Source organism: Mus caroli, unplaced genomic scaffold (assembly GCF_978045245.1).
Source record: "Mus caroli unplaced genomic scaffold, Mus_caroli_1 scaffold_13, whole genome shotgun sequence".
NCBI lineage: Eukaryota > Metazoa > Chordata > Mammalia > Rodentia > Muridae > Mus > Mus caroli.
In genome coordinates, this window is record NW_028227268.1 from 5599711 (window position 1) to 5627294 (window position 27584).

Sequence of the window (27584 nt, forward strand, 5' to 3'; positions counted from 1 at the left end):
CCGGCCAAGAGCCGGGCTGGCTAGGAGAGCGGAGCCCAGGGCTCCAGCTAGGAAGCCACAAACCCACAAACAGGGCCACCTGCTGAGACCCCTGCTGGCCCCATAAGCCTTCTGGGAACGAGGAGGCATTTGGTCTCCCTTCTTCCCTGATTCTGTGCCTCCCCCACAGAGCACACGATGCCGCCCTCATTGGTGGCCAACAGGGTCTCCCTCCGGGAGCTAGCTGACCTGGCAATTGGCACTCCAGAGGTGGGCGCGGTGAACTTTACGGCCTTGCACACACTGATAGTAGCTATTCTCAAGAGCCTCAACCTCCAAGAAGTACTTATCGACTTCCGCTACCCATCGACTGAGACTGGCCGCGGAGCTGAGTCGCTGCATGACACCCACAGTGCCCCGCATTTGTCAACCAGCAAAGAGAAGCACCGGAGTCTACCTAGGCTGTCACAGACTCCACAAGAGCTAGAAAACCAGGTGAAGGACTTGGGTAACCAGGTACTGGACCTCACCAAACAGTTTAAAACTATAGACGACAAAGTACAGGGCATGGCCACACAAATAGACCAGATCTCAGTCCCTGAACTCCAGCAGGAAGAGGAGATAGCTCTGATGACCCAACAGATATCCCTAACAAAGTTCTCCAAGATCTATGAATCTGAGGAGATGATGGAGAAGCCTGAGCCCACAGTCAAGATGTCCACAGAGATGGTACAACTAAAGCCCTCAAGGACTCCCAGCCTGACCACGGTGGGTACATTAGCCCTAAAAATCCTCTGCTCCTCTGGGCTACCCTCCGGGCCCTAAGCTACCCCCAATACAAGGGGTACCAGGTCTGGCTTCACAGGACTCCTTCTCTACCTTGCAGCCCAGGAGTGTGCTCCAAGACCTCATAGAAGATGTGAAAATTCTGAAGCAGGCTCCTGAGCTGCAGGTGAGGACACCCTAGGGACCACACCCTAGGGACCACACCTCACGAGTGCGTTGATGCTTTTCCCCTACTCTCTCGCCTCATTTAAAAAAAAATAATTGGTTTTGTGTGTGTGTTGGTATTTGTTTGTATGTGTGTTTGAGCACCCACATGCATGCAGTGCCTGAAGACTCCAGCAGAAGGCATCAGATCCCAGGAACTGGAGTTAGTTGTAAGGCGCTATGTAGGTGCAGGATACCATACCGGTACCCTTCACAAGAGCAGCCAGTGCTTTTACCTGCTGAGCCATCTCTCCAGCCTCATTCCATTTCCTACAGCTATCAATAACTTATCAAGACACCTAGAATACCTAAATTGATTTAGAAGGTAGCTGAGACATTGCAGGATATTCTTAAAGTGAGTTTCCTTAAAAATTGAGACTATCAGCCGGGCTTGGTGGCGCACGCCTTTAATCCCAGCACTTGGGAGGCAGAGGCAGGCTGATTTCTGAGTTCGAGGCCAGCCTGGTCTACAGAGTGAGTTCCAGGACAGCCAGAGCTATACAGAGAAATCTTGTCTTGAAAAACAAAAAAAAAAAAAAAAAAAAAAAAAAAAATTGAGACTATCCTGGTATGGTGATTCCTTTAGTCCCAACACTTGGGAGGCAGAGGCAGGAGGATCTCTGTGAGTTTGAGGTCAACCTGGTCTACATAGCCAGTTCTTGGCTAACCAGTGCTACACAGTGAGACCTTGTCTCAAAGCAAACAAAGTACACAAGTTCTGTTCTCTTCCTGTGAGGAGACACCATGAGCAAGACTTGCTTACAGTTTCAAAGGTTTGGTCTATCATCTTGGCCAAGAGCATGGTGGCCCACGGGTAGACACGATGCAGGAGAAATATCAGAGAGCTCTGTAGCCAGATCAGCAGGCAGTAGAAGAGAGACCCTGGGCCTGGCTTGCCCTTCAGTGACACAATTCCTCGGAGACTACGCCTCCCAATCATTACAACATTTAATCCCTAAACATTTAAATATAAGAGCCTACAGGGGCCGTTCTTTTTTTTGGGGGGGGGGGTTGGGTTTTTTGAGACAGGGTCTCTCTGTGTAGCCCTGGCTATCCTGGAATTCATTCTGTAGACCTGGCTGGCCTTGAACTCAGAAATCCACCTGCCTCTGCCTCCTGAGTGCTGGGATTAAAGGTGTGAGCCATCACTGCTCAGCTACAGAGGCCATTTTTATTCACACCACCACACAAAGTAAAGTAATAGAGAGCGCGTAAGGAATGGTGGTTACTGCCTGTAGTCCCAGCAGCACTCGGGAGGCAGAAATGAAGAATCCTGCAAGCCCCAGGAAAACTAAGTCCTCTGCAAGTTTTGAGCTAGTCTGGCAACTGGAGAAGTGCTGGGTCTTTGCTCAGCCTGCAGGGGGCAGCAGAGGACTGAGGAAAACACCCCATGGATACACAGAAGAGGGCGGGAGGTGGAGGAGGAAGGGAGATGGGGGTGGGGCAGAAACTCGGGGTTGACCGGCTCTCAGCTGGAGAAATCTCCACACCCCAGAAGCTCAGTATGTTTATTGCTTACAGTTGAGCAGGGAGGTAGGGTTACTGCACACAGATGTACAAAGAGACAGGTTTAGGTCATCTTTGCAGGAGCAGAGCCCTCTGTAGGGGAGCAGCCTCCAGTCTATAAATATTTAGGGATGAGATGTGGCTGGTTTCTGCACACACACACTGTCAACATCTACACAGAGACCAGAAAAAAGGCTTTGCCATGAGCCATGATTCACCACCACCACCACCCTGAGCCTTATGGGTATGTGTGTGTGTGTGTGTGTGTGTGTGTGTGTGTGTTTACTATTCCCCCATGGCTCTGAGGATGTGGGGTCCCCTACTCAGCTGTACCCGTATCAACAGTACACATTCACAAAAGATTTCACTCAGAGCTTCCTCCACCCCCTGCAAGGGAGAGTAGAGGAATCCGGGAGCCAACATGTATATTGCTAACCCAAGGGTCAGTCCTCATGAGGACAGTAGGGATGGAAAGTCGGATAGCAGTGCCTTGTCAAGGTCACAGACACAAGCTGCAACAAGCTGGGGACACTTTCATCTTGCCTTGGGTTTTCCTGAGGGAGAAGTTAGTCCCAGTGGGTTCTTCATGTACTGTCCTGTGAGCACGAGGAGGCCCAGCCCTGGGAGATCTCTGGCTTTTAACCCAGCCTGAGCCTCACATAGGCCTGGGGAACCGTCACATCTCTGGTCTTGGCTCTGGGAAGTGGACCCCACTTTCTCTGTTGTTGTTGCTGTCCTTTCCTTTGTTCAGTTTTTTAAGCAGGGTCTCCTTGTAGCCCAGCTGGCCTTGAACTTAACTGTGTAGTCAAGGCTGACCTCTGACCTCTTGGTCCTTCTAGTCACCTCTCAAGGGCTGTGGGAATCAGCATGCATGCAACACCATGTCTGGTCTTATCCAAACTTTAGTGTTTGAAGGATCTGTTTAGAATCCAGCCTTAGATCCTGGAGGTCAGCACAAGTTATAAAGAATAGTTGAGCCGGGCGGTGTGGCGCACGCCTTTAATCCCAGCACTTGGGAGGCAGAGGCAGGCGGATTTCTGAGTTCGAGGCCAGCCTGGTCTACAAAGTGAGTTCCAGGACAGCCAGGGCTATACAGAGAAACCCTGTCTCGAAAAACCAAAAAAAAAAAAAAAAAAAAAAAAGAATAGTTGAGGGGGGCTAGTGAGATGGCTCAGCGGTTAAGAGCACTGACTGCTCTTCCAGAGGTCATGAGTTCAAATCCCAGCAACCACATGGTGGCTCACAACCATCAGTTGAAGTCCCGATCACTTGCTGGGGCCCACCCCTTGATGGCTCCTCTCCTTCCGTGACTCAGGCTAGCAGGTACTGCTGATGTCCTTGCTTTTGGAGAGACAAGGTGGACTTCAAACTGTCGAGCTGGAAGCTTTAGGTAACGAGCAGCATTTGACGAAGCCAAGATCAACTCTTGCCCCACACGAACCCTGACTGGTCACTGTTTTCACTACTTCCTTCCTTCCCACTGACCAGGAAAAGAACTGGGAACCTGGCCGGGTGGTGGTGGCACACGCCTTTAATCCCAGCACTTGGGAGGCAGAGACAGGTGGATTTCTGAGTTCAAGGCCAGCCTGGTCTACAGAGTGAGTTCCAGGACAGCCAGAGCTACACAGAGAAACCCTGCCTTGAAAAACAAACAAACAAACAAACAAACAAAACCCACCACCACCACCACCAAAAAGAACTGGGAACCTGGCTTTCTATGCCACCTAAAACTAGGTAGACTAGGAACCAGAGACTGTGCCTTCACTAAGACACATAGGCTTCTCATTTCTTTTTCTCCTTTACACCAAGGCAGTGTGTGCATGCGTGCGTGCGTGTGTGTGTGTGTGTGTGTGTGTGTGTGTGTGTGTGCATGTGCACACAGGAGGGCGGAGGCGATGGTCCATTTCTAAACTCTGTTTCCAGGAACTCCTTCAACGTTTTAATGAACTGGAGAAGCTAGTTAAAAGCCGAGAAGAATACCTGGTAATATGAGCAAGCTCTGGGGGAAGGGTCCTGAGGGCTAGATAGAGGACTTCTCTTCAGCCTGGCTTCTCTTTAGGCCTGGTCCCAACTCCCATCCCTGAATATCTGTGTCCTTTGGGGGTAGGGGGCATATGCACTCTGCCACCTTAGCAGGACTATTTCTGGGTAGAAGTGCACATCCTTGCCATCTTTGCTCAGGGCTCTATCCAGAATCCATGTGAGCTAAAGCACCCATCAGCCAATTCTGTGCCTCTGGCTCGTCACTGAAGGCCAGTGAATCTTCCTGAGGCTGTGGCTGTTGGTAGCACCCAATCAACCCTGTTGGTCCCAAACTGCAGGGAACGGGATGTGCATGCATGCTTACACATGTGTGTACATTCATACGTACACGTCTGTGTGTGTACATTCGCACTTACACCACGTGTGTCTGCACTCATGCTTATACACGTGTCTGTATCATGATATGTTATTCACAGGATCTATTAAGTCGGAGGCTGAATCTTCTTGCTCCGGGTGGTGAAGAAATCACCATGGTCACCTGGGAAGAGCTAGAACAAGTGATTGGTGATGGCTGGAGGGCCTCCAAAGGGGTAAAGCAAACGGGTACTGGGCAGCAGCACTGGGTGGTATTCCAGAGAACATCTCTCATATGTTCCACTGTCTCATATTCTGCTGTTTGGACTGTCACTACTTACTTTGTAGATATTTAAAACATTTTTCCAGGATGACATCGGCATGAGTAACCCAGATAAATTCCTGGGTTTGGAATGACAACTTTACGCTTTGTCTACCTATTGCTACTGTGCGGACCCAGTTTAGAGTCCAAATAGAAGCTTGTAGGGAGGTCATTTCGTCTCTCGGTCTCCTCCCACATAGACGATAAGCCACTGTTGAGCTTTGCTGGTGCTCTGGGTGGAAAATGATGCCCGGGGCTGGTTTGCTTTGCTTCTGTAGCTTGTCCGACTTCCTTTTTATAGTCTATGCTTAAAAAAAAGCATTCATCCCGCAGCTGGAGAGATGGCTCAGAGGTTAAGAGCACTGACTGCTCTTCCCGAGGTCCTGAGTTCAATTCTCAGCAACCACATGGTGGCTTACAACCATCTGTTATGGGATCTGAGGCCCTCTTCCTCTTCTGGGGTGTCTGAAGATAGCTACAGAGTACTCATATGCATAAAATAGATCTTATTTTCAAAAAAATAATAAAAGCTGTAAACTTAAAAAAAAAAAAAAAAGCATTCATCCCTTAACATCTATGGACCAGGGTAACCAGAACTGGAAACAGCTCTCTAGCAAGGGGTCCCTGCTAGTGTTTCTGTCCATCTTGAGATGGTACACATTGTCCCTACATCCTTGGCAAACCCTGGTGATTTGTTTGTTTGTTTGTTTCTGTTTTGTTTTTTCAAGACAGGGTTTCTCTGTGTAGCTCTGGCTGTCCTGGAACTCAATCTGTAGACCAGGCTGGCCTCGAACTCAGAAATCCGCCTGCCTCTGCCTCCCAAGTGCTGGGATTAAAGGCGTGTGCCACCTCTGCCTACGGTATCAAAAAATGCCTATGATATATCAAGCTTTGGTGGCCTGGCAGGCTAGAGAAAGCAAAGGCAAGAAGAAAAAAGAGAGAGAAATCCAGGGCAGGCATGGCGAGAGCGCAGCAGGAAGAGCTATGTGTAGTCCGTGTAAAACCTGTCATAGGCTGGGCAGTAGTGGCGCACGTCTTTAATCCTAGCACTTGGGAGGCAGAGGCAGGCGGATTTCTGAGTTCGAGACCAGCCTGGTCTACAAAGTGAGTTCCAGGGCAGCCAGGGATACACAGAGAAAACAAAACAAAAACAAACAAACAAAAACTGTCATAGAGGAGTAGGCAGTAATTCATGTTCTGGGGGGGGGGGGAGAAGGAAGGGGGGTCTTGGTGGGGGGTGTTGGCCATCCACCCATGCTAAGTATGTGAGCTCACAGTTCTGTGAGAAACCCTGCCTCAAACAGACCAAGAAAGAAGACTGAGAAAGCCAAACCATGATGACCTCCTCTGGCCTCCACAAGTGTACACACACACACAGGAAATAGCCAGTAAATGACTTTGCCCCTCATAATCTTAAGGCACCCAAATTCCAAATCTGCACAAGTACCTTGAAGTCAAAACTGGAGGAAAAGCTTGCCGAGCCTGTGGGCAGGGTGTCAGTCTGCCTAGACTGCAGGATGTCCCTGCTGTACGGGAACAGCTAAACTGCAGATCAAGAGCTATGGGTTATGAAAAATTAATTCCCATATCAACTGCTTCAAAATCTTGAGCAAAACTTTGTGATATATATATATATATATATATATATATATATATATATATATATTGAAGACTGTTAGAGGCACTGGATCCTTTAAATTATTATGGCTGGGGTTACGACTTAAACTTCCATTACACTTAAATTTACTCTGTGTGCCTATATATGGCTGTGTGCATTCCAGGATGCCTATGTGGAGGTCAGAGAACAATCCTAGAGGTGATTCCCTCCTTCTACCACGTGGGGGCCAGGGCTTGTACTGAGGTGAGGCTTGGTGGCAGATGTTTTTACAAACCAAGCCACCTCAGCACTCCCTCAATGAGTATACTCCACGTTACATTTTTTTTTCCCTAGAACCCAGCTGTGTTCACCCATTAGTAAATAACAGTGCCCCCACCCCAGGGACTCTCTCTATTTCCCCACAACTTCTGTAGCTGCTGTGTCCCTTTTTTTTTTTTGTTTTTGTTTTTGTTTTTTTGTTTTTTCTAGGATTTCATCGGATGTGCCTGTACTCACTGTAAGGAGTCAGCAGCCCCAGAAACCTCTACATCACTATGCTAACCCCACCCCCCCATTCTGACCTTTCAATGACAAAAGGAACTTTGTAGGTCTGATGAAGTCCAGGATCTTGAGGGAGAGTCCCCTGGATCTTGCAGAAAAGACTTCATCACAAAAGGCCTCTGTAAGAGGCAGTGGGACAGAGAACAGCTATATGGAAGGACATAATAGGTATTGAAGGAAGGTTGTAAGGTCAAAATCAAGGCTGACCTTGGGGGTTGTCAAATAACAACAAAATCTAGCAGGCTTGTAATCCCAACTATTGAAGCAGAAAGACCAACAGCTGAAGGCTTGCCTAGGCTACAGCGTGAGTTCAATTTATGGAGACCCTGCCTTGAGATAAAGAGTAAAACAAAGGACTTGGAATATGGCTTAGTAGTAGTAGTAGGAGAGGAGCTAACATTTGCAAGGCCCAGGTTTATCCCCAACATCCATCCATCTCTCTCTCTCTCTCGTTCTCTCACACACAAAGACACACACTCACACACAAATATAACAAAATCACACACAAACACGCGTGTGCACACACACATACAGGGTTGCTTCACTGCAACAGTCTTAAATCATCCCAGTCAAGTACCCAAGACAGCCTTCCGTTCAGCTTCTTAGTGATTGTAATCGGTTTCCCTTTCTCTTTACCCAGAGCTCGGATTCGTCCACAGCAACAGTTGGCAAACACAAATTTACCTCAAGTGACCTCTTTCCGAGTGGAATGTTTCTCAGGGCTGCTGACCAGGCTCTGGATTCCACTGGTGGTATAGAAAGAGTCTCCAGCAGAGATCAAAGCAGATCTACTACTGCATTTCGGGATATGGCCCGTGAGCCATCCCAGGTCATATCCGAGACAGATCGCCAGACATATGCAAGAAGAGATGAGCAACTCCCTGGTCAGACTCAACGTGGTGGGATACCCAGGACGGAACCACTTGGCATGGATCAGCCTAGACTGATAGACTCTGTGATGCCCATCACTACGGGTCAGTTTGGTGTAAAGCCCCCCGAAATGTATGGCCAGGAATCGGTACCTGTTGATAAAGCTCAGAGTGGTGGGCTGCCACCATCAGGACCTGACAGGGAACTGAAAAAACTGAGTACAATCCAGCTTGGTATAGTTCCACCTAGCACATATCAGCAAGGCATGATGCTTCCTGGAATGGACCGAGAGGGCATGGAACAGGGTGCTATGCGTGACAGTGGTCAGGGACCATGGCCCACGGCTCAGCAAGGGTTGACAGCAGTAGGCGTAGATCAGCATGGATTGCCGATACCAGGCACAGGCCAGCAAGGACCGCCCCCACATCATATGGATCAGCGGGGACTGGTAGCACCTGGTACAGACCAACGTGCGTTCTCTCCATCTCGTTCAGATGAACGTACCTTGGTGTCACTTGATTTGATGCAAGTTAGTACTGATCAACAAGGTTTTAGACAGTCCAGCTTAACGTCACGCTTTGTACAACCTGGTGCAGAACAGCTCAGGTTAGAGCAGCGTGATGTAGCACAGCCTGGTTTAGATCGGCGCAGTTCAGTGCCTGTAGGGACAGAACGGCGGGCTTCATTGCAGGCTCTTGCAGAGAAACGTAGTTCAGTGCCCATTGAGGTAGAACGGCAGAGTCTGGCACAGTCTAGGTCAGGTCAGCAAGGTTTGGGACAACCTAGCGCAGTTTGGGGTGGTTTGATACAGCCTGGCACAGACCAACATTTGGTGCCTCCTGGTGTAGGTCAGCCTAGCTTGATTCAACCTGGTGCATTTCCACTTAGTTTGGCACAACTTGGTGCAGATCAGCAAGGTCTCATACAAACAGACACAGGGCAGCCTGTTTGGGTTCAACCAAGCACAGATCAGAGTGGCGGGGTACAGCCTGGTGCATATCTGCCCGGTTGGGTACAGCCTAGTATAGATCAACGCGATTTAGTACAAGTTGGAATGGATCAGCAGGAGCTGAAACAACCTGGTGCAGTTCAGCACGGGCTGGTGCAGCCAGGTGCATATGCAGCTGGGTTGATGCAAGTTGGTGCAAGTCAGGATAGTTTGCTTCAACCGGGAATGGACCAGCGTGCTCTGGTACAGCCTGGTACAGACTGGAGTTTGGTGCAGCCTGGTGTAGATCAGCTTGATATGGCACAACCACGTGGAGTTCTGCCTGGCATGGTCCAACCAGGTGCAGTTCAGCCTGGCGTGTTGCAACCAGGTGCAGTTCAGCCTGGTGTGTTGCAACCAGGTGCAGTTCAGTCTGGTGTGTTGCAACCAGGTGCAGCTCAACCTGGCTTGGTCCAGCCAGGTGCAGCTCAGCCTGGCATGGTCCAGCCGGGTGCAGTTCAGCCTGGCATGGTCCAGCCGGGTGCAGTTCAGCCTGGCATGGTCCAGCCGGGTGCAGTTCAGCCTGGCATGGTCCAGCCGGGTGCAGCTCAGCCTGGCATGGTCCAGCCGGGTGCAGTTCAGCCTGGCATGCTGCAAGCAGGTGCAGTTCAGCTTGGCATGGTCCAGCCGGGTCCAGTTCAGCCTGGTGTGTTGCAAGCAGGTGCACTTCAGCTTGGCATGGTCCAGCCAGGTGCAGCTCAGCCTGGTGTGTTTCGAGCAGGTGCAGTTCAGCTTGGCATGGTCCAGCAGGGTCCAGTTCAGCCTGGTGTGTTGCAAGCAGGTGCAGTTCAGCCTGGCATGGTCCAGCAGGGTGCAGTTCAGCCTGGCGTGTTGCAAACAGGTGCAGTTCAGCCTGGTGTGTTGCAAGCAGGTGCAGTTCAGCCTGGCATGGTCCAGCTGGGTGCAGTTCAGCCCGGTGTGTTGCAAGCAGGTGCAGTTCAGCCTGGCATGGTCCAGCCGGGTGCAGTTCAGCCTGGTGTGTTGCAAGCAGGTGCAGTTCAGCCTGGCATGGTCCAGCCGGGTGCAGCTCAGCCTGGTGTGTTGCAAGCAGGTGCAGTTCAGCCTGGCATGGTCCAGCCGGGTGCAGTTCAGCCTGGTGTGTTGCAAGCAGGTGCAGTTCAGTTTGGCATGGTCCAGCCGGGTGCAGCTCAGCCTGGTGTGTTGCAAGCAGGTGCAGTTCAGCCTGGCATGGTCCAGCCGGGTGCAGTTCAGCCTGGCATGGTCCAGCCTGGTACACTTCCTACTGGTTGGGGGCAGCCTGTTGCGTACTCACTTGGCTTGGGCCAACCTGGTATAGGTCAGTATGGTTTGGTTCAGCCAAGAGATGATCGATATGGTTTTGTGCAGCCCGGTGTAGCACGTGGTTTACTCCAACCTAGTGACAGTCAGCGTGCTTTGATGCAACCTGGAGTGGGTCAAGTTGAGTGGATACAACCTGGAATGAGTCGTCGTGATTTAGTACAATCTGGTGCAGACGAGAGTGTTTTAGCCCAAGGTGGGATGGCTCAGCAGGGTTTGGTACAACCTGGCATAGCCCGGCAGGGTTTGGCACAACCTGGCATGGCCCGGCATGGTGTGGTACAACCTGGCAAGGCCCGGCATGGTGTGGCACATCCTGGCAAGGCCCGGCCTGGTGTGGCACAACCTGACTTGGCACAACCTGGAGCACCTAGTGAGGACAAGTTTGGCTTGGCACAGCCTATAGTGGACCAGAGTGCTTTTATGCAGCCTGGCATGGACCGGCGTGGCTTGGTACAACCTAGAATGTACCAGCATGGTTTTGTGGAACCTTCTGATCTTCAGCGTAACTTCTTCCAACCCAGAGGAGTTCCGCCTAGGCTAGTCCAGCCTGTCGTGGATCAGGGTGGTCTGCTGCAGGCTGGACTGGCTCAGTCTAGGATGGTGCAGCCTATCACGGATCAGAGTGGCCTGGTGCAGCCTATCACAGATCAGAGAGGCCCGGTGCAGCCTGAAACTCTTCAGCCTAGGCAGATGCAGGCTGGTACTAGTCGTCGAGGCCTGGTGCAGGCTCTCCTGACTCCATATGGCCTGATGCAGCCAGGTGCAGCTCAACTTGGTTTGGTGCAGCCTGGCATGGAGCAGCTAGGGGAAGAAAGACGTGGCTTACTGCAGCCTGGCATGGATCAGCCTGGCTTGTTGCAGCCTGGGGCAGATCAGCCTGGTTTGTTGCAGCCTGGGGCAGATCAGCCTGGTTTGTTGCAGCCTGGGGCAGATCAGCCTGGTTTGTTGCAGCCTGGGGCAGATCAGCCTGGTTTGTTGCAGCCTGGGGCAGATCAGCCTGGTTTCTTACAGCCTAGGACAGCTAGGCTTGACAGGATACAGCCTGGGATGGTTGAGCCTGGTGCAGGCCCTCAGGATCTGGGTCAGCCTGACTTGGCCCCACCTCCTTTTATTCACCCTGGTATATTTCCTCGTGGTATATTTCAACCTGCTACACTTCCACGTGGTTTCAGACAACCCACTCCAACTCAGCCAGACTTTGTAACACCAAGCATAGACCTTCGCTTTCCAACAATGGAGGTTGAAACTCAGCAACCACAATTGCCCCAGTTATATCAGCTTCCTACAGCACTCCAAACCAGGCAAGATAAACTTCCTGAAGGGGTCCATCGAATCTCAGGTCAAAAAGCCAAGACAAGGACAGTTGAAATTCAGTATGATACAGAAGAGGCCGGCCTGCCTGAACAAGTGCAGAGAGTTGAGGTGGATACCCAGGTCTCTTGGGAGCTAAGTCACCTTGACTTGGCTGCCCCAACTGCCCCAGAACAAGTTACCATCGACTCCAGGACTCAGGAATCCTGGAACTATCTCCAGCAGTTTTCATCAGTAAGCGAGACTCGTCGAGAGCAGCAGCGGCAGGAGTCACTGGAGAAAATGACTCCAAGCTTCCCCATGGCGGTGGAAACGTTGCGCCTGATCGGGGAGCTCATCTCCCTCTATTTAGAACTGAAGGAACAGTTGAAAGACTTGGACGAGGAACTGGCTGGCCAGACTGACTTCGAGAAAATCCAGTACCTGATCACAATGATAGGTGAGCATCCTTTGCCACAGAGGGAAAGTAGCCTCACTCCCTCTCTCCCTGGGGCAGAACACACTCCTACCCAGACCTGACTCTACACGTGGCGGCAGCGGCAGCAGCCTGTGGGGAGGCCAGATGTATAGATAGCAGAGTGTGAGAGCAAGCCAGCAGGATTGGGGTAGACTTGAGAGAGGCATGAAGCAGGCTTCTGGGCCTTTGCCAGGGCAGCAGAGATGAAGGTGTACAAGGTGAGGGCATAGCATGGGCGGGGGGAGGGGGGCGTCAGGGGGAGAGCTGCAGAACGAAGCTCACCACTACCCAGTCACAGCTCAGTAGTAGGTAGAGATGGCAGAGGCAGCAGGAGATAGATACCTAGCAGTCAAACACCATGTTGACAGACACGGGTCCTCTCCTCTTCTACCTCCTTGCCCAATTACTTGATCCAGGGAAAGCAGGGTCAAATAATCCACTGATTTGACCTCTGGGCTCAGTTCATTATTGAAAGACTGTAAAACAGATTAAAGAGCCCAATGGGAATCCTGCTCCCTGATGCTAGCCTCCATATTCCGTAGTCAAAAAGACCATACCCCAGGACCTGGCAGAGCAGCTGAAGAGCCTAAAGATGTTGAACAAGGAAGTTCGGCAGGACAAGGCAAAAGTGCGTATGGGAGGGTCGGCTTCCGTAGTTCTAAGTTAACAATCTCGAGCACTGTTAGGAACTCTCTAGCGATGGAGGCCATTGCAGGAGGCTGCTGGGTACCCACCGCCTCACCCATGAGATAGAAAGAGGGGTTGAACAAGCAGTCGGCTGCCTTGGGGAAGCCAACCCTCAGGCCTGTCTGACACTTGGCTTCCTCGGTGCTTGTAGCTAGAGAAGATACAGAAGTTTGTGGACAGTGCTGCTGACACCACCGGAGGGAAGGAAGTGAAACCTAACCATCTGAGCTTGCAGCTGGGCATCCTCAGGTGACACTCCTTCGCCACCTCAGGGGTGGGGTGGGGGATGGGGTAGGGTGGTGGTGCATCTGGCCTCATGGTTAAGGCTCAGGAATAGAGGCAGCCTTCCACCTCCCCACATCCGGCAATGGTCATTGCCTCTCATCTGGATTGTACCGGCTCCTCAGGGTGTCATAGTCTTTACAAGATCTGGTAGAAGACCCCCCCACCTCAACATTCCTAAAACAGCAGCACCAGGGCTGGGAAAAACACCAGTGTCCCTCCTTGGGCTATGACCCACCACCCCACCACCACCCCCTCTGATTTGGGATCCATAGACACAGGCTCCTGGTGGCCTTATTGTGCTGTGTGTCCCACAGTCAGATCTCTGCTCTTCTGAGCAAAGGGTTATGGGCAGTGGTGGGACCAGCTGTTCTCTGACCACTGCAGAGTCACCGTGTCTGACATCGAGAAGGAGCTGAATGAGCTGAGAGAGAGCCAGGATCGAGGCAAGGCCACCATGGAGAACTCTGTCTCTGAGGCGTCTCTTTACCTGCAGGATCAGGTGAACAGTCTGTGGCCAAGGTCCAGGGCCCCTCCCAGGGTCAGGGTAGAGGGCTGGCAGCCTAGCCCTCACCAACCTGGAGACCAGCCATGGGGGGCGGGGGGGGGGAGGTATGGAGTCACTTTTCTGTTGCTGTGATAAAATACCATGACTAAAAGGGACTTCAAGAAGATTAGCCCTTCATGGCAAGGAAGGATAGGCAAGTCTGGCTGCCAGAGCCAGAGACTGGCAGGCTACATTTCCACCAACACAAAGGAATCAACAGCCATGGACCAAGTGTTCAAATGCACAGGCCTCGGAGGGCACCTCTCACCCAAAGCACTGCAGAACAGCAGGAGCACTTGACTGCTGCTCATCTGGGTCCGAGCTCGCAAGTTCAAAGGCAAGGGCACCAATGCAGGAGTTGAGATACAGGCTCCTCCCCTGCTTGATTCCTACTGTGTATTTCCTTTAACTTATACATCATAAAACACATCTTCAGTTCCAGCACTCGGGAGGCAGAGGCAAGCAGATCTCTGAGTTCAAAGCCAGCCTGGTCTACAGGGTGACTTCCAGGACAGCCAGAGCTGTACAGAGAAACCATGTCCTAAAAAACAAACAAACAAACAAACAAAAAACCCAAAAGAGCAAAACAAACAAACAAAAACACCTTTTAATCATATTTTGTTATTTTTTAATAAGTTAACATTTTACATCATTCCCTCCTTCCTTTTCTTCCTCCCCACAAGCTGTCCTATATATCCTAGTTTGTTCTCTTTCAAATTCATGGCTTCTTTTTCTTCCACTGTGTGTGTGTGTGTAAATATAAAAGTGCATCCTGCTCGTTCCGTGCAGTGTTCCTCGTCCTTATGTTGTCAGGCCTGGCCATTGATATTGGCATGATTCCCCTAGAGAAGACGCTCTCCTTCTGATCTCAGTATTCCTGGGTTGCCCGTACTTCTTTGTGAGGCTGAGAGGCCCCAGGAGCGCTTCCTGCCCCTCAGTAGCTTCTCTCTCTATGGTGTCAATCTTGTTTGACAATGACTTTTAGTAATGTGTGAGTGTGTGCATGTGTGAGGGGAGGGGTGTTGCTCAGGGAATTCTGAGGCATAGGACCCCTAGAGCTGGAGTTACAAGTGACCCCCTGATGTGGATGCTGGAACCTGAGCCCGGGTCCGCTGGATGAGCAGCACATGCGCTTAATCTCGGAGCCAGCTCTTCAGCACTCCGTCTTTTATTTTATTGCATGCTTTGGAACTTTTGCCCTCACGTATGTGCACCACATGTGTGGAGTCCTCTTGGAGTCCCAGAAAAGGGCATCAGGTCCCCTGGAACTGGAGTCATAGATAGTTGTGAGCCACCATCAGGTGCTGAATCCAGGTCCCCTTAGGGAGCAGTAAGTGCCCTTAGACACTGAGCTGTCTTTTCAACTCTGGGATCCACTTTCATTGGGACTCAAAATAATCCATTCTGTGGCCAATAGAAGGTTCTCCCTCCACCCATCAGGTGGACAGCCGGGTTGCCTCTCTCTTCTAGCTACTAGGATTCATGCTGATGTGAACACTCCTGTGCTTTTCCTCTTGGGCACGGACCTTGGAGTAGAGCTTCCGCATGGTACAGTGACTGAACACTCAAGAAGCTCGCTGGCTACTTCCCCAGACGAAACCCTGGCCAGCAGGGCATGCCGGTTGCCGATTTCATGTCTTTGTCAACACTTACCCCTCTCTTTTAAGATTTATTCTATTTGTTCTTAATTATCAGACCCTGCGTGTGCTTGTGTGTGTGTGTATGTTTATGTGTGGTATGTGTGTGCATTGTATGTATATGTTTATATGTTTTGTGTGTGTATGTGTGCCTGTGTATGTATATGTGTGTATGCATGTGTATTAGTATGTGTGTGTGTATGTACATGTTGTGTTTTGTTCTGTGTGTGCTGTGTTTGTTTATGTATATATACATGTGTGTGATGTGTTTGTATATGTGTGTTTGTGTATGTATATGTGTGTTTTGTGTTTTTTATGTGTATATATGTGCTGTGTGTCTTTGTGTTGTGCATTTATGTGTGTTTATATGTGTGTTTATGTGTGTATGTGTTTGTGTATGTATATGTGTGTTGTGTATATGTGTGTGGTTTGTGTTTTGTATGTGTATGTGTGTGCTGTGTATCTTTGTGTCGTGTGTGTATGTGTGTGCATGTGTTGTTGATGTGTGCACAAATGAGTATGGGTGTTCAGAAGGAGGTGTCAGATCTTTTGGGGCTGAAGTTAAGGTCACTGGGAGCCATCATGTGGGTGCTGGAAACCAAACCTGAGTCTCTGTAAGAGCAGCACCAGTGGGGCTGGAGAGATGGCTCAGCGGGTAAGAGCACTGACTGCTCTTCCAAAGGTCATGAGTTCAAATCCCAGCAACCACATGGTGGCTCACAACCATCCTTAATAAGATCTGATGCCCTCTTCTGGTGTGTCTGAAGACAGCTACAGTGTACTTACATATAATAATAAAATAAGTCTTAAAAAAAAAAAAAGAGCAGTGCTCTTGGCAGCTCAGCCATTTCTCTAGCTCCTCTTCTCTCCTTTTAGAAAGTGACAGGGTGTGGAGTGTTACTATGGCTTGGATTTGCATTTCCCCAGGAACTAGTAATGCCTAGACCTTCTCCTGTGTCTACCGGCCATCAGGTGCTTTCCGCTCTGAAACGCATCTTGCTGGAGAGATCAAACTCAGTGCCTTATATGGCAGTGTTTTCACCACGCTACACTCATCCAAGTTCCTTCATGACTCCAAGTGGATTGTCCTGTAAGGGCAGGTGTAAATGTTGGTTTTATCTCTTCAGATGAAGGATTGAGACAAGAGTCATACCCAAGATGTGCAAATTCACAGTGTAGGCTGAGCCCAGAGCATTTTTTCCCCCTCTGTTCTATTCCTAGGCCTAGAATCTTCTAACTTCTGTATAATCTAATCTTCCAAGCTGACTGATTCAATCCTGCTTCTCTTGGATTCTGACTGAATTGCTCTGCCTGGCCTCATGCTAACTTTGGCAATCTGTTGTGATCTTCTAGCTCCCTATTCTCTGGCTCATTCCGTTTTCACCTGTGTCTAACCTGTCTCTGTGAAACTGTCCCAGTAAAACTGACACACACACACCCCCACCACCCACCACATACCACACACTACCTCTGTAGTGTGTAGTTTTTGCTACCCTGCTTTAAGCTCTGGGAACAGGCCACACTTACCAACCCTTGCCCAGAGAATATTAGATCCTTGGATAAAAAACACAAACACAAACACACATTGTTCAATTTTAACCTGTCTTATTGGTCCTTCCCAATACTCCTAGCTCAACACTCTAACCTCCCACCTGAGGAAGTGGCCTATGGCTGCTCTGCCCTAGATCCGCCCTAGGCTGTTCACCTTTTATGCCTCCAAAACATGGTAAAACAAAGACAAAAAACAAAAAACCAACAACAACCTTTTCTTCCTCTGCATCTCTTCACCTCCCCTCTCAGGAACCGCAAGACCTGCCTCTTTCTTTCCACCCAACAATTGACCCCTGACATCTTTATTGATAGATCAAGAACCAACTGGAAAACAAGACCTTAGCATCAGATCCACCCTCTACACACCACTGTCTCCCCTGCCACCCCCTCTGCTCTTCAGTAGCTTCTCTTTTCTGTGCTGTTTCCCTGTGAGCTGGGCGTATCCTATGTCTGACCCATTCTGTCAAATCTTTCTCTGGTCCATCACTTTGTCCGCCCCTCAATTAGACTTCACTTTCAGACATGAGTGCTTCCGTCTGCAGTCGAACCTTACCTTCATTGTTAGGGATTAAATGTGTGTACTAAGGGCGTGTCTTGTATTCCAGCCAGGGCATGTTTGTATTCTGTCTGGATCATATCTTTGGATATGATGCCCTATCAGAGCAGCCATGTTGCTGGATTAAAAATCTCTCTACAGGCAGGGGGAGGTCCAGAGAGTCAAAGGTCACCTATCCGCTCGATTATCAGCCCAAAGTACACACCTGAGCTTGGCAGCCTTGGGGGACCTCCCAGTACCACAATGAACTTTTTTTTTTTTTTTTTTTTTTTTTTTTTTGAGACAGGGTTTCTCTGTATAGCACTGGCTGTCCTGGAACTCACTCTGTAGACCAGGCTGGCCTCAAACTCAGAAATCTGCCTGCCTCTGCCTCCCCGGCCACAATGAACTTTTTTTTTTTTGTCCATATAATTACTGTTTATTGAAAGAAACTACTCCTTAGCCCACATATTCATGTTTCATAGTTGAGGAGCGCAGGTCAGCAATGAACTTCTATGGAGCGCAATCCAGAGAATTCTTTGCATTCTGAAATCACTTCGCACTCTGAAAGACACCAGCCTTCCTCATCTCTTCGAAATCTTTCATGGAATCATAATTTCTGTAGAATTCTGCATATGCCTTCTTTCTTGGCTCAGCCACGCCAAACTTATAGGCAGCAGCAACTCCCAGGGCCACAATGAATGCGCCAACAATATGAACCCGCAGACGCTTGGCCAGAAGACCACGCATCTGTGGTTTGGGCAACAGCGCACCGGAACTCATGGTAGCCAATGTCCTCTACACCAACGTCCTTCCCAGTTCTCCCACAATGAACTTTTAAAGAGACCCTATGCCCCACCCCACCTACCCCCGTCTCTTTTGCTTTGTTTGTTTGTTTGTTTGTTCGTTCTGCAGTGCTGGGATGGAACCCAGGCTCCCACACAAACACTCCATACCCAGCTCCGGGTATCCTTGCATCCTTTCCAGCAGGTTCCACCTTCTGCACCACCTGCTCACTCTGGCTCCTGGCTCCCTGGCCTTCTGCCTTTCTCCCAGCATATTTATACCTTCTTAGGCTGCTCTTTCTGAAATGTCCTCTGGCTCCCGATTTTTCCCGGAGACCCACTTTTTATCCTTTAAGGTTCTACTGAGATACCTAGCTTTTCTGGGGATTGTTTTAACTCAGAGATCGGTACGCCTTTTTTCAACCCTGGCAGCCATCTGCTGCATGGGCCTTAGCTCAGGACCCACCCTTAGCAAGCTGCTGACCCTGAGAGCTCAGAACCCAAGGGAAATGTGTTGAGTGTAGGGCTGCAACTGGAGAGCAAACATCCAGTTTAGGGCAGTCTGAGGGAGGCCATTCCTTTGACTGACTCCTTGGGCCTAACTTCATTCATGCGTGCCTTTCTCCCTCACCCCTCCTGGCTGCACACCTCTCTTCTATTTCTGTCCTCCAGCAACTTGTGTGTCTCTCACACTGTCTCAAACGCCTTCCTTAAGCTCTAGAGAGACTGTCTGGTAGCACTGACCACTAGAAAGCAGATGGTGTGACATGATCATGACCCTTTTGGAAGCTGGGCGGCATCCTTAGGCTGGTGGTTCTTGAATCCAGCTGACTACCCAGGACCAACAGTCACTGGTGGTAACCAAGTAAGACCATAGGGAGAAGAGGGAAACAGGAGGGCCAGGCTGAGTGGCTTGCCCTGGCAGCCACTTGCCCCTCCAGACCCAGAGATATCCCTGTACCTTCGTCTGCATCTCTCACATTCCTTTGTTGTTAGAGCTTACATCCTGGGTGAGACAGATGTGCAAGCCCACTGCTCACACCTTGTGCTGCAAGGACTTTGCATCATCAGGGCCCTGGGGGAGCAGAGGACTTAGCTACAGAAGCTGTGTGCATTAACCCAATGGAGCTCCCCTCCCACAGCGGTTCTGTCATTAATGCTGCCTGCTGGCAGCAAAGGTACTTGAAAAACCATATGCTGGGTAGAGATCAACTGTGTACTGCGTGCAGCGCCTTCTGTGACGCTCTGAGGAGGCAGCGACTTGCCTGTCTCACAGCAGGGGACAGGCAGAATATGCCACACCATTGGTGAGACATAACCTTACCCCACCTCCCCGCCCCGCCCTTCGCGTCTGTCCCGCATGCAGCTGGACAAGCTCAGAACCATCATTGAGAGCATGCTGAGCTCCTCTTCCACGCTGCTCTCCATGAGCATAACCCCACACAAGTCCACCGCCTGCCTAGTGCCCGGCCAGATCGACCCCGAGGCCACCTGTCCGGCCTGCAGTCTCGATGTGAGCCACCAAGTCAGTCTGCTGGTCCAGCGCTATGAGCAGCTACAGGACATGGTCAGTGGCCTCGCTGCCTCCAGACCCTCCAAGAAGGCCAAGCTGCAGGGCCAGGTGAGTGTGTCTCTCTCTCTCTCTGCCCAGCTCCGTCACAGGGTGGCTGGACGTGGAGTTAGGAGTGTATGGGAAGGGTGGACTTAGTGGGTGGGACACTCAGTGCCTATTACGGGATGCAGGCACAGTTGCAGGACACACTGCCCCTCGGTGGCCAGCATTTCCAGCACTTTGCAGATGTTCCCCTGGAGGGAAGGCTTGCTGCCGGGCTGAGGGGGTCACCACCAGATCTTGCTCTTGGATGCAAGAATTGAGATTTGGTTCAAATTGTTGCCCACACCTCACCTCTCGGGGATCATGGGACAGCATAGGACACGTGAGCTTCAGTCAGTCACCTCTTGGATGCCTCCAAAGGCCACTGATGCCAGTCCACCAGCATGTGGGGGGATGGGTGACAACATCCAGAGGAGGACACAACTGTCTTGGATGCCTCTGAAGAAAACCAGGATGGATTCGAAGTGAGCGCACGCACTGCGTGACGATGGTTTTGGTTTTAACGTGCGTGTGTTTCTTTGCGTGTGTATGCATGCGTGCATCCGTGCACGTGCACATTGCGTGGCATACTTGCAGAAGCCAGAGGACAGCTTGCAGGAGTCAGCTCTTTCTTTCCATGATGTAGGTCCTGACAGCCTTGTGTGGTAGCCCAGATTTGTACTAGAACTTATCTTCCTGAGCATAGGGGTGGGGGGGGTCACATTCTAAGTTCTAAAGGCAGCCTACCCATGGGACTGCTTCATGGGTTGCCCCAGCAGCCTCCAAACCCTCCCCTGTCGCTGCTGCAGGATGAGGAGCTGCTGGGCCACGTGCAGAGTGCCATCCTGCAAGTCCAGGGTGACTGTGAGAAGCTCAACATTACCACGAGCAACCTCATTGAGGACCATCGGCAGAAGCAGAAAGACATTGAAGTGAGCGGCGGCAGAGGCTCGCCGGCCCCACCCACCCCAGCCGCTCACTAGCTCACTCACTCGCTGACTCTTCCGTTTCTCTGCCCTGCCGGCCTCCAGGTGCTGTATCAGGGGATAGAAAGGCTGGATAAGGAAAAGGCCAACAGAGAGCACCTGGAGATGGAGATTGATGAGGTGAGTCTCTGGCTCCTCCCCAGCCAGCGTGAAGGGAATGGGAGTGGAGGAGTTGGGGTGGGGAGGGCGAGGGATGTGAGGGGAGCCAGAGACCCGGAGACACAGGACAGACTGCCCGAGGAACATCCCCACCCCATGCTGGTCTCTCACACAGAAAGCCGACAAGAGCGCTCTGGCATCCAAAGTGAGCCGGATCCAGTTTGATGCCACTACAGAGCAGCTGAACCACATGATGCAGGAACTGGTGGCCAAGATGAGTGGACAGGAGCAAGACTGGCAGAAACTTCTGGATAAGCTCCTGGCAGAGATGGACAGCAAGGTGGGGGTGGGAAAAGATACAGGACAGGTTTGGCTGCTCGCTCGCCATTCCTGGCCCTGCCATCGGGGCACCACCGCTCTCTGCAAGCATAGATCCCTCCCACCTCCACCCCCCAACCCCATCTACCTGCCGCCTCCAGCTCACCTGGTGTCCACCCCCCCCCCCCCCAGCTGGACCGCCTGGAGCTGGACCCGTTGAAGCAGATGCTGGAGGATCGCTGGAAATCACTGCGGCAGCAGCTCAAAGAGCGCCCTCCACTCTACCAGGCCGATGAGGCAGCTGCCATGCGGAGGTGAGGCCCGGAAGGCAATAGGGAATGCTGGGCGGGCCCCAGATAAGTAGTGCATGACTGATTCTGCCTAGAACTGTCAATCAGGTGGAGGGACTACATTTTAGAGTTGAGTAACTTGGCCAAATCCTTCCAATAGTGGTGGGGAAAGGCAGAAAAGGAGGTGCAAGGCTCTTGGGGTTAGACTGCAGTACACTGGATTTCTGGGGCAGAGACACACCTCCAAGGTGTCCCTTTGGAAACTGGCTTAGGGAAATCCCACTCATGTCCACCAGGGGACACCAGAGGCACATATAAGCTACTGAGCTGGCTAGCTGGTTCAGAATGCGTGCCTGCAAGGAATGGTTAGCACCAGTTGAATTCCCAGGAAGTAGGGCAGGATTTGCCACCCGTCCTGCCTGCGCGGGGGTGGCGCGAGGGGCAAGCTCTCCGGATCTCACTGTGTCCCATTCCTGACAGGCAGCTCTTGGCTCATTTCCACTGCTTGTCCTGTGACCGTCCCTTGGAGACAACTGTGACTGGACAGTGAGTGGGCACACCTCAACCACAGCATCTGGTGGCAGGGAGAAGGCTTCGAAGCAGGGATGCATCTCCCCATACCCACTCTTCTCGCCTCTTGTCCTGGATCCATCTCTGTCCCTGGTCCCCTCCGACTTCCTATGGGGCCCATACTGAGTAGTGAGGGCCGTCCTGTAGAGCATGGAGGTGGGTGGCCTAGCGGTGGGATTTCTCTCTCTCTCTCATGCCCCTCCCCCTTCTCTCTGTCCCTGCCCAGAATCATCTCTGTGACCCCCATGATTTCGAGCATGCCAGGGCACCGTTCCGTCCGGCCTTACACTGTGTTTGAACTAGAGCAGATCCGACAGCAAAGCAGAAAGTATGGGACAGTGGGGTCCTGGGCAGGGGAGGGGGAGGGAGGGCAGGGGTGGGAGTGGGCAGAGATGACTTGAGAATGCACACTGGGAGTAGCCTAGAGCGTCTCTGACCAGAAGCACCATGGAGGACCTGAACTTCCTTTTTTGTTTTGTATTTGTTTTTGTTGTTTGTTTTGTGGGTTTTTGTTGTTGTTACATTTTAAGCATTTATTTTGTTGGGGAAAGGGACTTTTTTTTTTTGTTTGTTTGTTTGTTTGTTTGTTTGTTTTTTTCGAGACAGGGTTTCTCTGTGTAGCCTTGGCTGTCCTGGAACTCACTTTGTAGACCAGGCTGGCCTCAAACTCAGAAATCCGCCTGCCTCTGCCTCCCGAGTGCTGGGATTAAAGGCGTGCGCCACCACGCCCGGCCGGGGAAGGGGACTTTTGTGTTAGGGAAAAAACTTTCCCCAGCAAGTCTGGTGGTCCCTTACCAGACTTTTAGAGGTGTTGAGCTGCCCCTGCCCAGTGACCCTCAGCCCTCAGTCAGTTCCCGAGGGCCAGTGCAGTTCACACAGGCTCCTGCACAGCAGGGGCCTGGAGCCAAAGCAAGGGTAAAGCACACAAGGTCCTGCCTGGTCCTGGGCTGACCTCTTCCCTCACGCCTGGGTCTCACAGCCTGAAGCTGGGCAGCAGCTTCCCTCGGGGTGACATGTCACAGATGGAGAGAAGCGTGGGGCGTCTGCACAGCATGCACTCCAGGATGCTGATGGACATGGAGAAGGTGCAGGTCCACTTCGGAGGCTCTGTGAAGGCCAGCAGCCAGATGATCCGAGAGCTGCTGCACACCCAGTGCCTCAGCCACCCATGCTACAAACGGTAGGACAGACAGAGTCCAGGGACACACAGGCCCTGATGACGGCCAAGCTTGGCTTCTGCTCGTCCCGGGTCCATTGTGGGGTCAGGGTGGGGGGCTGGGGTTGGGGATGGGAACAAGGGTGAGGGTGTATTGTGAGTGTGCACGCACACACACACACACACACACACACACACATGGTGTGACATGTTGTGTGTGTAGCTTCAGGCTTACTTACCAGCCTGTCCCAAGTAACACTCCTGGGTGGCTCAAAGTGATGACTCTCCCCACCCCCCACCCCCACCCCGTGTCTGTCTACATCCCAGGGGAGCAGACACGGCAGATTACACCTACTCGACTGTACCCCGTCGCTGTGGGGGCAGCCACACCCTCACCTACCCCTACCGGCGAAACCGCCCGCAGCACCTGTCTCCACTGGAGGAGATCCAGATCGCCATGAAGGTCTGTCAGGAGCCATGGAAAGGATAGTCCCTCCATGCCCCCTCTGGAAAACCACCTAAAGTCCCATCAGTTGGTCCTCTTTCTCCCCTCCCTCCCTTGCTCTCCCAGGGGTTGCTAGGCAACCTCTTTACTGCCAAGTTACCTCTCCAAAGTTGCTAAGGCAGGTCTTGAACTCACGATCCTCGAGCCTCGGACTCCCAAAGTAGCTAGGATATACAGGTCTGGCTCTCCACTGGGTAGAACGCCATCCTTCCACCTGATTCCCAGGCACTACCCTACCACCTTCCACCACGGGGCCTCAGAGCTCCACAGTACCTCCTTCCATCTTGCCCTCAGACCAGACTCCATGCAGGGGCCTTTCATTTTTGAGAGTGAGTCTTGCTATTTACAGTCCTGGCTGGACTGGTACTAGCTATATATCTCCCAGACTGGCCTTGAAGTCAGTGGGAAGCCTGCTGTCAGTCTCCAGAGAGCCAGGATTACAGGCATGTGCCCTCAGGCCTCATTTCAGGGGGTGAGGCATAGGGTTGGTGGTGGTGGTGGGGCAGGGGAAGGCAGGGAGGTTCTGAGCACTGCTGGCTGACAGTGTCTGCAGTCCAGGCCTTCCTGGGGGATACTCAGGCTGTTACAATGCTAATGGACATGCATACCCCTCTCTAGCATGATGAGGTCGACATCTTGGGCCTCGATGGACACATCTACAAGGGACGGATGGATACACGGTTGCCAGGCATCCTAGGGAAAGATAGTGAGTGTCCAGGCAGCCTTGAGTTCCTTCTAGGTTCTCGCTTGGGTGACAAAGGACAGTTGTCTATCTCCTGGTATGGGCATGTCTTGGATCACTGGGCCCTAAAGACTTTTTCTCCTCCTGAAGCCAAGTGGCTGCTTTCTAGTGGAGAGCAGCACCCAGCCTTGGCCAGTCCCCCGGCAGTGGCCTTGTCCATTCTCGCTGGCCTTCACACCTCCACAGCTGAGTTTTCTCGCCTCCGCCTCAGCGCCCTGTAACAATACAGCCAAGCCCTGACAGACTTTCCAAAACTCAGCAAAGGGTGGTTATGTGATTCCAGTACCAAACCAGGCTCCCAAAGGCCAACTTCCGGTTCATACCAGAAGTTCCTATCATGCCTTGTGCCTTCCTTATGTTCTCTTTCCTGAAACGCAAGTCCAGGACAGAACTCACTCAGACCCTACGCAAGGTCCTCAGTGAATCTGAGCGGGCGGGAGGGCAGACTGATGGGCAGGTAGACATGTAGTCTCTAAGAGGGCACAGTCACAGACTCAGCATGTGGAGGACCCCCCCACCTCAGCCGGCTCCTGTTCCCCAAGGTCCTCCCCACAGTTCTCACTGGTGCTCCCCCTTCTTATGCCCTTTCAGCCCCAGGAGTGACAAAACACAGCAAGGCTAAGCTCCAGCAGCTGCAGCAGTTGCAGCAGCTGCAGCAGCTCCAACAACTGCAGCAGCTGCAGCAGGCCCAGCATGCCCGGCCCCACATACACAGGCAGCCAAGCCTGGGCAACATCAGCTCGCCACCCTCTCGGCCTCAGAGTGCACAGATGATAGCGGACAGCAAAGCAGGTAGGTTTCTTCTCAGCAGCCTGGACACTGTCCCCAAGCCTTCCTGTCCTTGCTGACAGCCCTCCAGCTTTCCTCCTGCCCAGACTAGAGACAGGCAAGGGCCAGGAAGCTCATGGATGTGACGGGAGGGAGGATGGAGCAAACCCAGTTCCCAAATGTTTGGTGTGTGCCAGGTCTGTGAGGTGAACACTGTTACTGTCTTACTCCACACAAGAAGACACACGGGGACAGAGATGTACCCAGCTCTGGCCGCAGGCCCAAGGTCTTCCCTGCTCAGACACAAACATTTTAAGAGCCAGGCTACAAGCCCAGGATATGTGCAACGCCCCCCCCCTTCACGCACACCCCCCCACACACACACACACCCGTCCCTTGACTGTAGGTCTCTGCCTCTAGCTCTGGGAAGCCCCTAGAGTCCTAGGTCTTCCTTGAGAAGCTAGATCAGATAAAAGGCCAAGGGGCTAGGGCCTTCTGGGTTCCACCACATAAGGTCTATGGTCCTTGCTAGAGTAGAATGTGAGGCTAGGACCCACACTGCCAGGTGACTAAACCAATCTCTCTCCTCATCGGTCATGGGTGTGTCTGGGTGCAGGAACAGCTCTCTCCCCATAAGCAGGTGGCTTGATAACAACCCCACACGGTATTTTGCAAATGCTTGCAGGAGACCCAAGGATCACAACACATTTGTACACTGTCCCCTCCCCTGCCCCCAAGCTTTGTATGTTAGACCTCCGAGCTCTGTATTTCCATTCCAACCCTGCGTCTGGAAGATCCCATGGCACAAGGTAGTGTGTGTGGTACCCGTGGTGCCGGACCATCAAGGTACATCAAGGCTGCCTAGGTAGTTTTCGTCTACGCAACAGTCTACACTACACCTACACTGATGCGTATAGATCAACATTAGCCCCAGGAACAACCAAGGGAGCAGGGGCACTGAGAGGCTGAACAGTAAGTGGTCAAGGTGGAATTCAAGGGTCATCACCGGTGACCAAGAACAGGCCACGAGAGCACGAGTCTGCCATTCTAATGGGCCCTGGCTCCTTTTAACAGGCTTTCGACTTCTACCTAGAAATACTTACCATATGGGAGCTGGAGAGACTGACGTAGAAAGATTTCTGGGCTTATATAAGGCCCCTAAAAGGACAGGAGGCATAAATGAGGCAGGTTCTTTCTGCAAGGATCACGGAAAGGCCATAAGCGTTTGCTTAGGAACACCCACGAATGCTTATAACTGTGTGGCCCAGCCTAACAGCCAGGCTAATGGGGTTCACAACTTGCTTGGGCCTTGAGCAAGCTAGAGTGAACCCTGGTGGGTATGGGGGGAACCAGACAGAGCAAGCTGAGCCCCTCCTATCTTGCAGTTCCTTCAGGGCAAAAGAAAGACAGACCGGTCTCCTCTGAGGGGCGTCTCCTGCAGTCGAATGTAAGCCATTCATCCATCACTACAGACATGGCCAGTCTGCAGGGTAGCCAACCGGGTCTGAGTATGCACATTGACGTGCCTCCCGGGGAGGGGCTGGAGGAACCTACCCGGGGTCCACGGTCCACCACTGCTCACTGAGGCATAAATAAACATTTTAAAAAAGGAGTCGGAGCCGGGCGTGGTGGCGCACGCCTTTAATCCCAGCACTCGGGAGGCAGAGGCAGGCGGATTTCTGAGTTCGAGGCCAGCCTGGTCTACAAAGTGAGCTCCAGGACAGCCAGAGCTATAAAGAGAAACCCTATCTCGAAAAACCAAAAAAAAAAAAAAAAAAAAAAGGAGTCGGGTGCCAAGGGATCTCTCTGATGCCCTGCCTCAAGAACAAGAAGGTCGCTGGGCAGTGGTGGGGCACGCCTTTAGTCCCAGCACTTGGGAGGCAGAGGCAGGCAGATTTCTGAGTTTGAGGCCAGCCTGGTCTACAAAGTGAGTTCAGGGACAGCCAAGGGCTATACAGAGAAACCCTGTCTTGAAAAACAAAAAACAAAAAACAAAAAAACAACCCAAGGAGGTAGGTACCTGCCGTCGGCTGAGCAGCTCTGGGCTTCTAGGTCTCCTCATCTGAGGGGCAGATCATTCATTCCCTGGACGGCAGGTCTGGTTTATGGTTGGAGAGCTAAGGCTTAAGCGCCACCGAGCTGTCGAGAGGATGCGTGTGGTCAGGGAGGTTGGGATGTTGCACTCCGACAGGGAGAATAGCTGGGGAAGACTTCAGACCTGGTCCTAGGAGCCTAAGCGGGGAGGGCCTGGTCTAATCAGTGGTTATCTGACAGTGCTATCTGACAGTCTGAGTCCAAATGGCTGGCCTGGG

The 27584-nt window shown here is 51.8% G+C and overlaps 2 protein-coding genes across 2 annotated transcripts; one reads left to right on the top strand and one right to left on the bottom strand.

Moving 5' to 3' along the window:
* On the top strand, positions 1-26878 carry Qrich2 (glutamine rich 2). The gene is made up of 20 exons (XM_021177558.2): positions 1-747; positions 866-931; positions 4399-4458; positions 4935-5048; positions 7933-12202; positions 12763-12848; positions 13059-13156; positions 13577-13691; positions 19611-19865; positions 20648-20770; positions 20870-20944; positions 21099-21263; positions 21434-21555; positions 22012-22077; positions 22328-22429; positions 23081-23281; positions 23585-23720; positions 24381-24468; positions 25096-25296; positions 26658-26878. The coding sequence occupies exons 1-20, from the start codon at positions 178-180 to the stop codon at positions 26855-26857; spliced, it is 7113 nt and encodes a 2370-aa protein (XP_021033217.2). The 5' UTR covers positions 1-177; the 3' UTR covers positions 26858-26878.
* On the bottom strand, positions 17870-18270 carry LOC110305545 (cytochrome c oxidase subunit 6C). The gene has a single exon (XM_021177559.3). The coding sequence runs from the start codon at positions 18240-18242 to the stop codon at positions 18012-18014; it is 231 nt and encodes a 76-aa protein (XP_021033218.1). The 5' UTR covers positions 18243-18270; the 3' UTR covers positions 17870-18011.
* Positions 26879-27584: the final 706 nt, after the last annotated feature.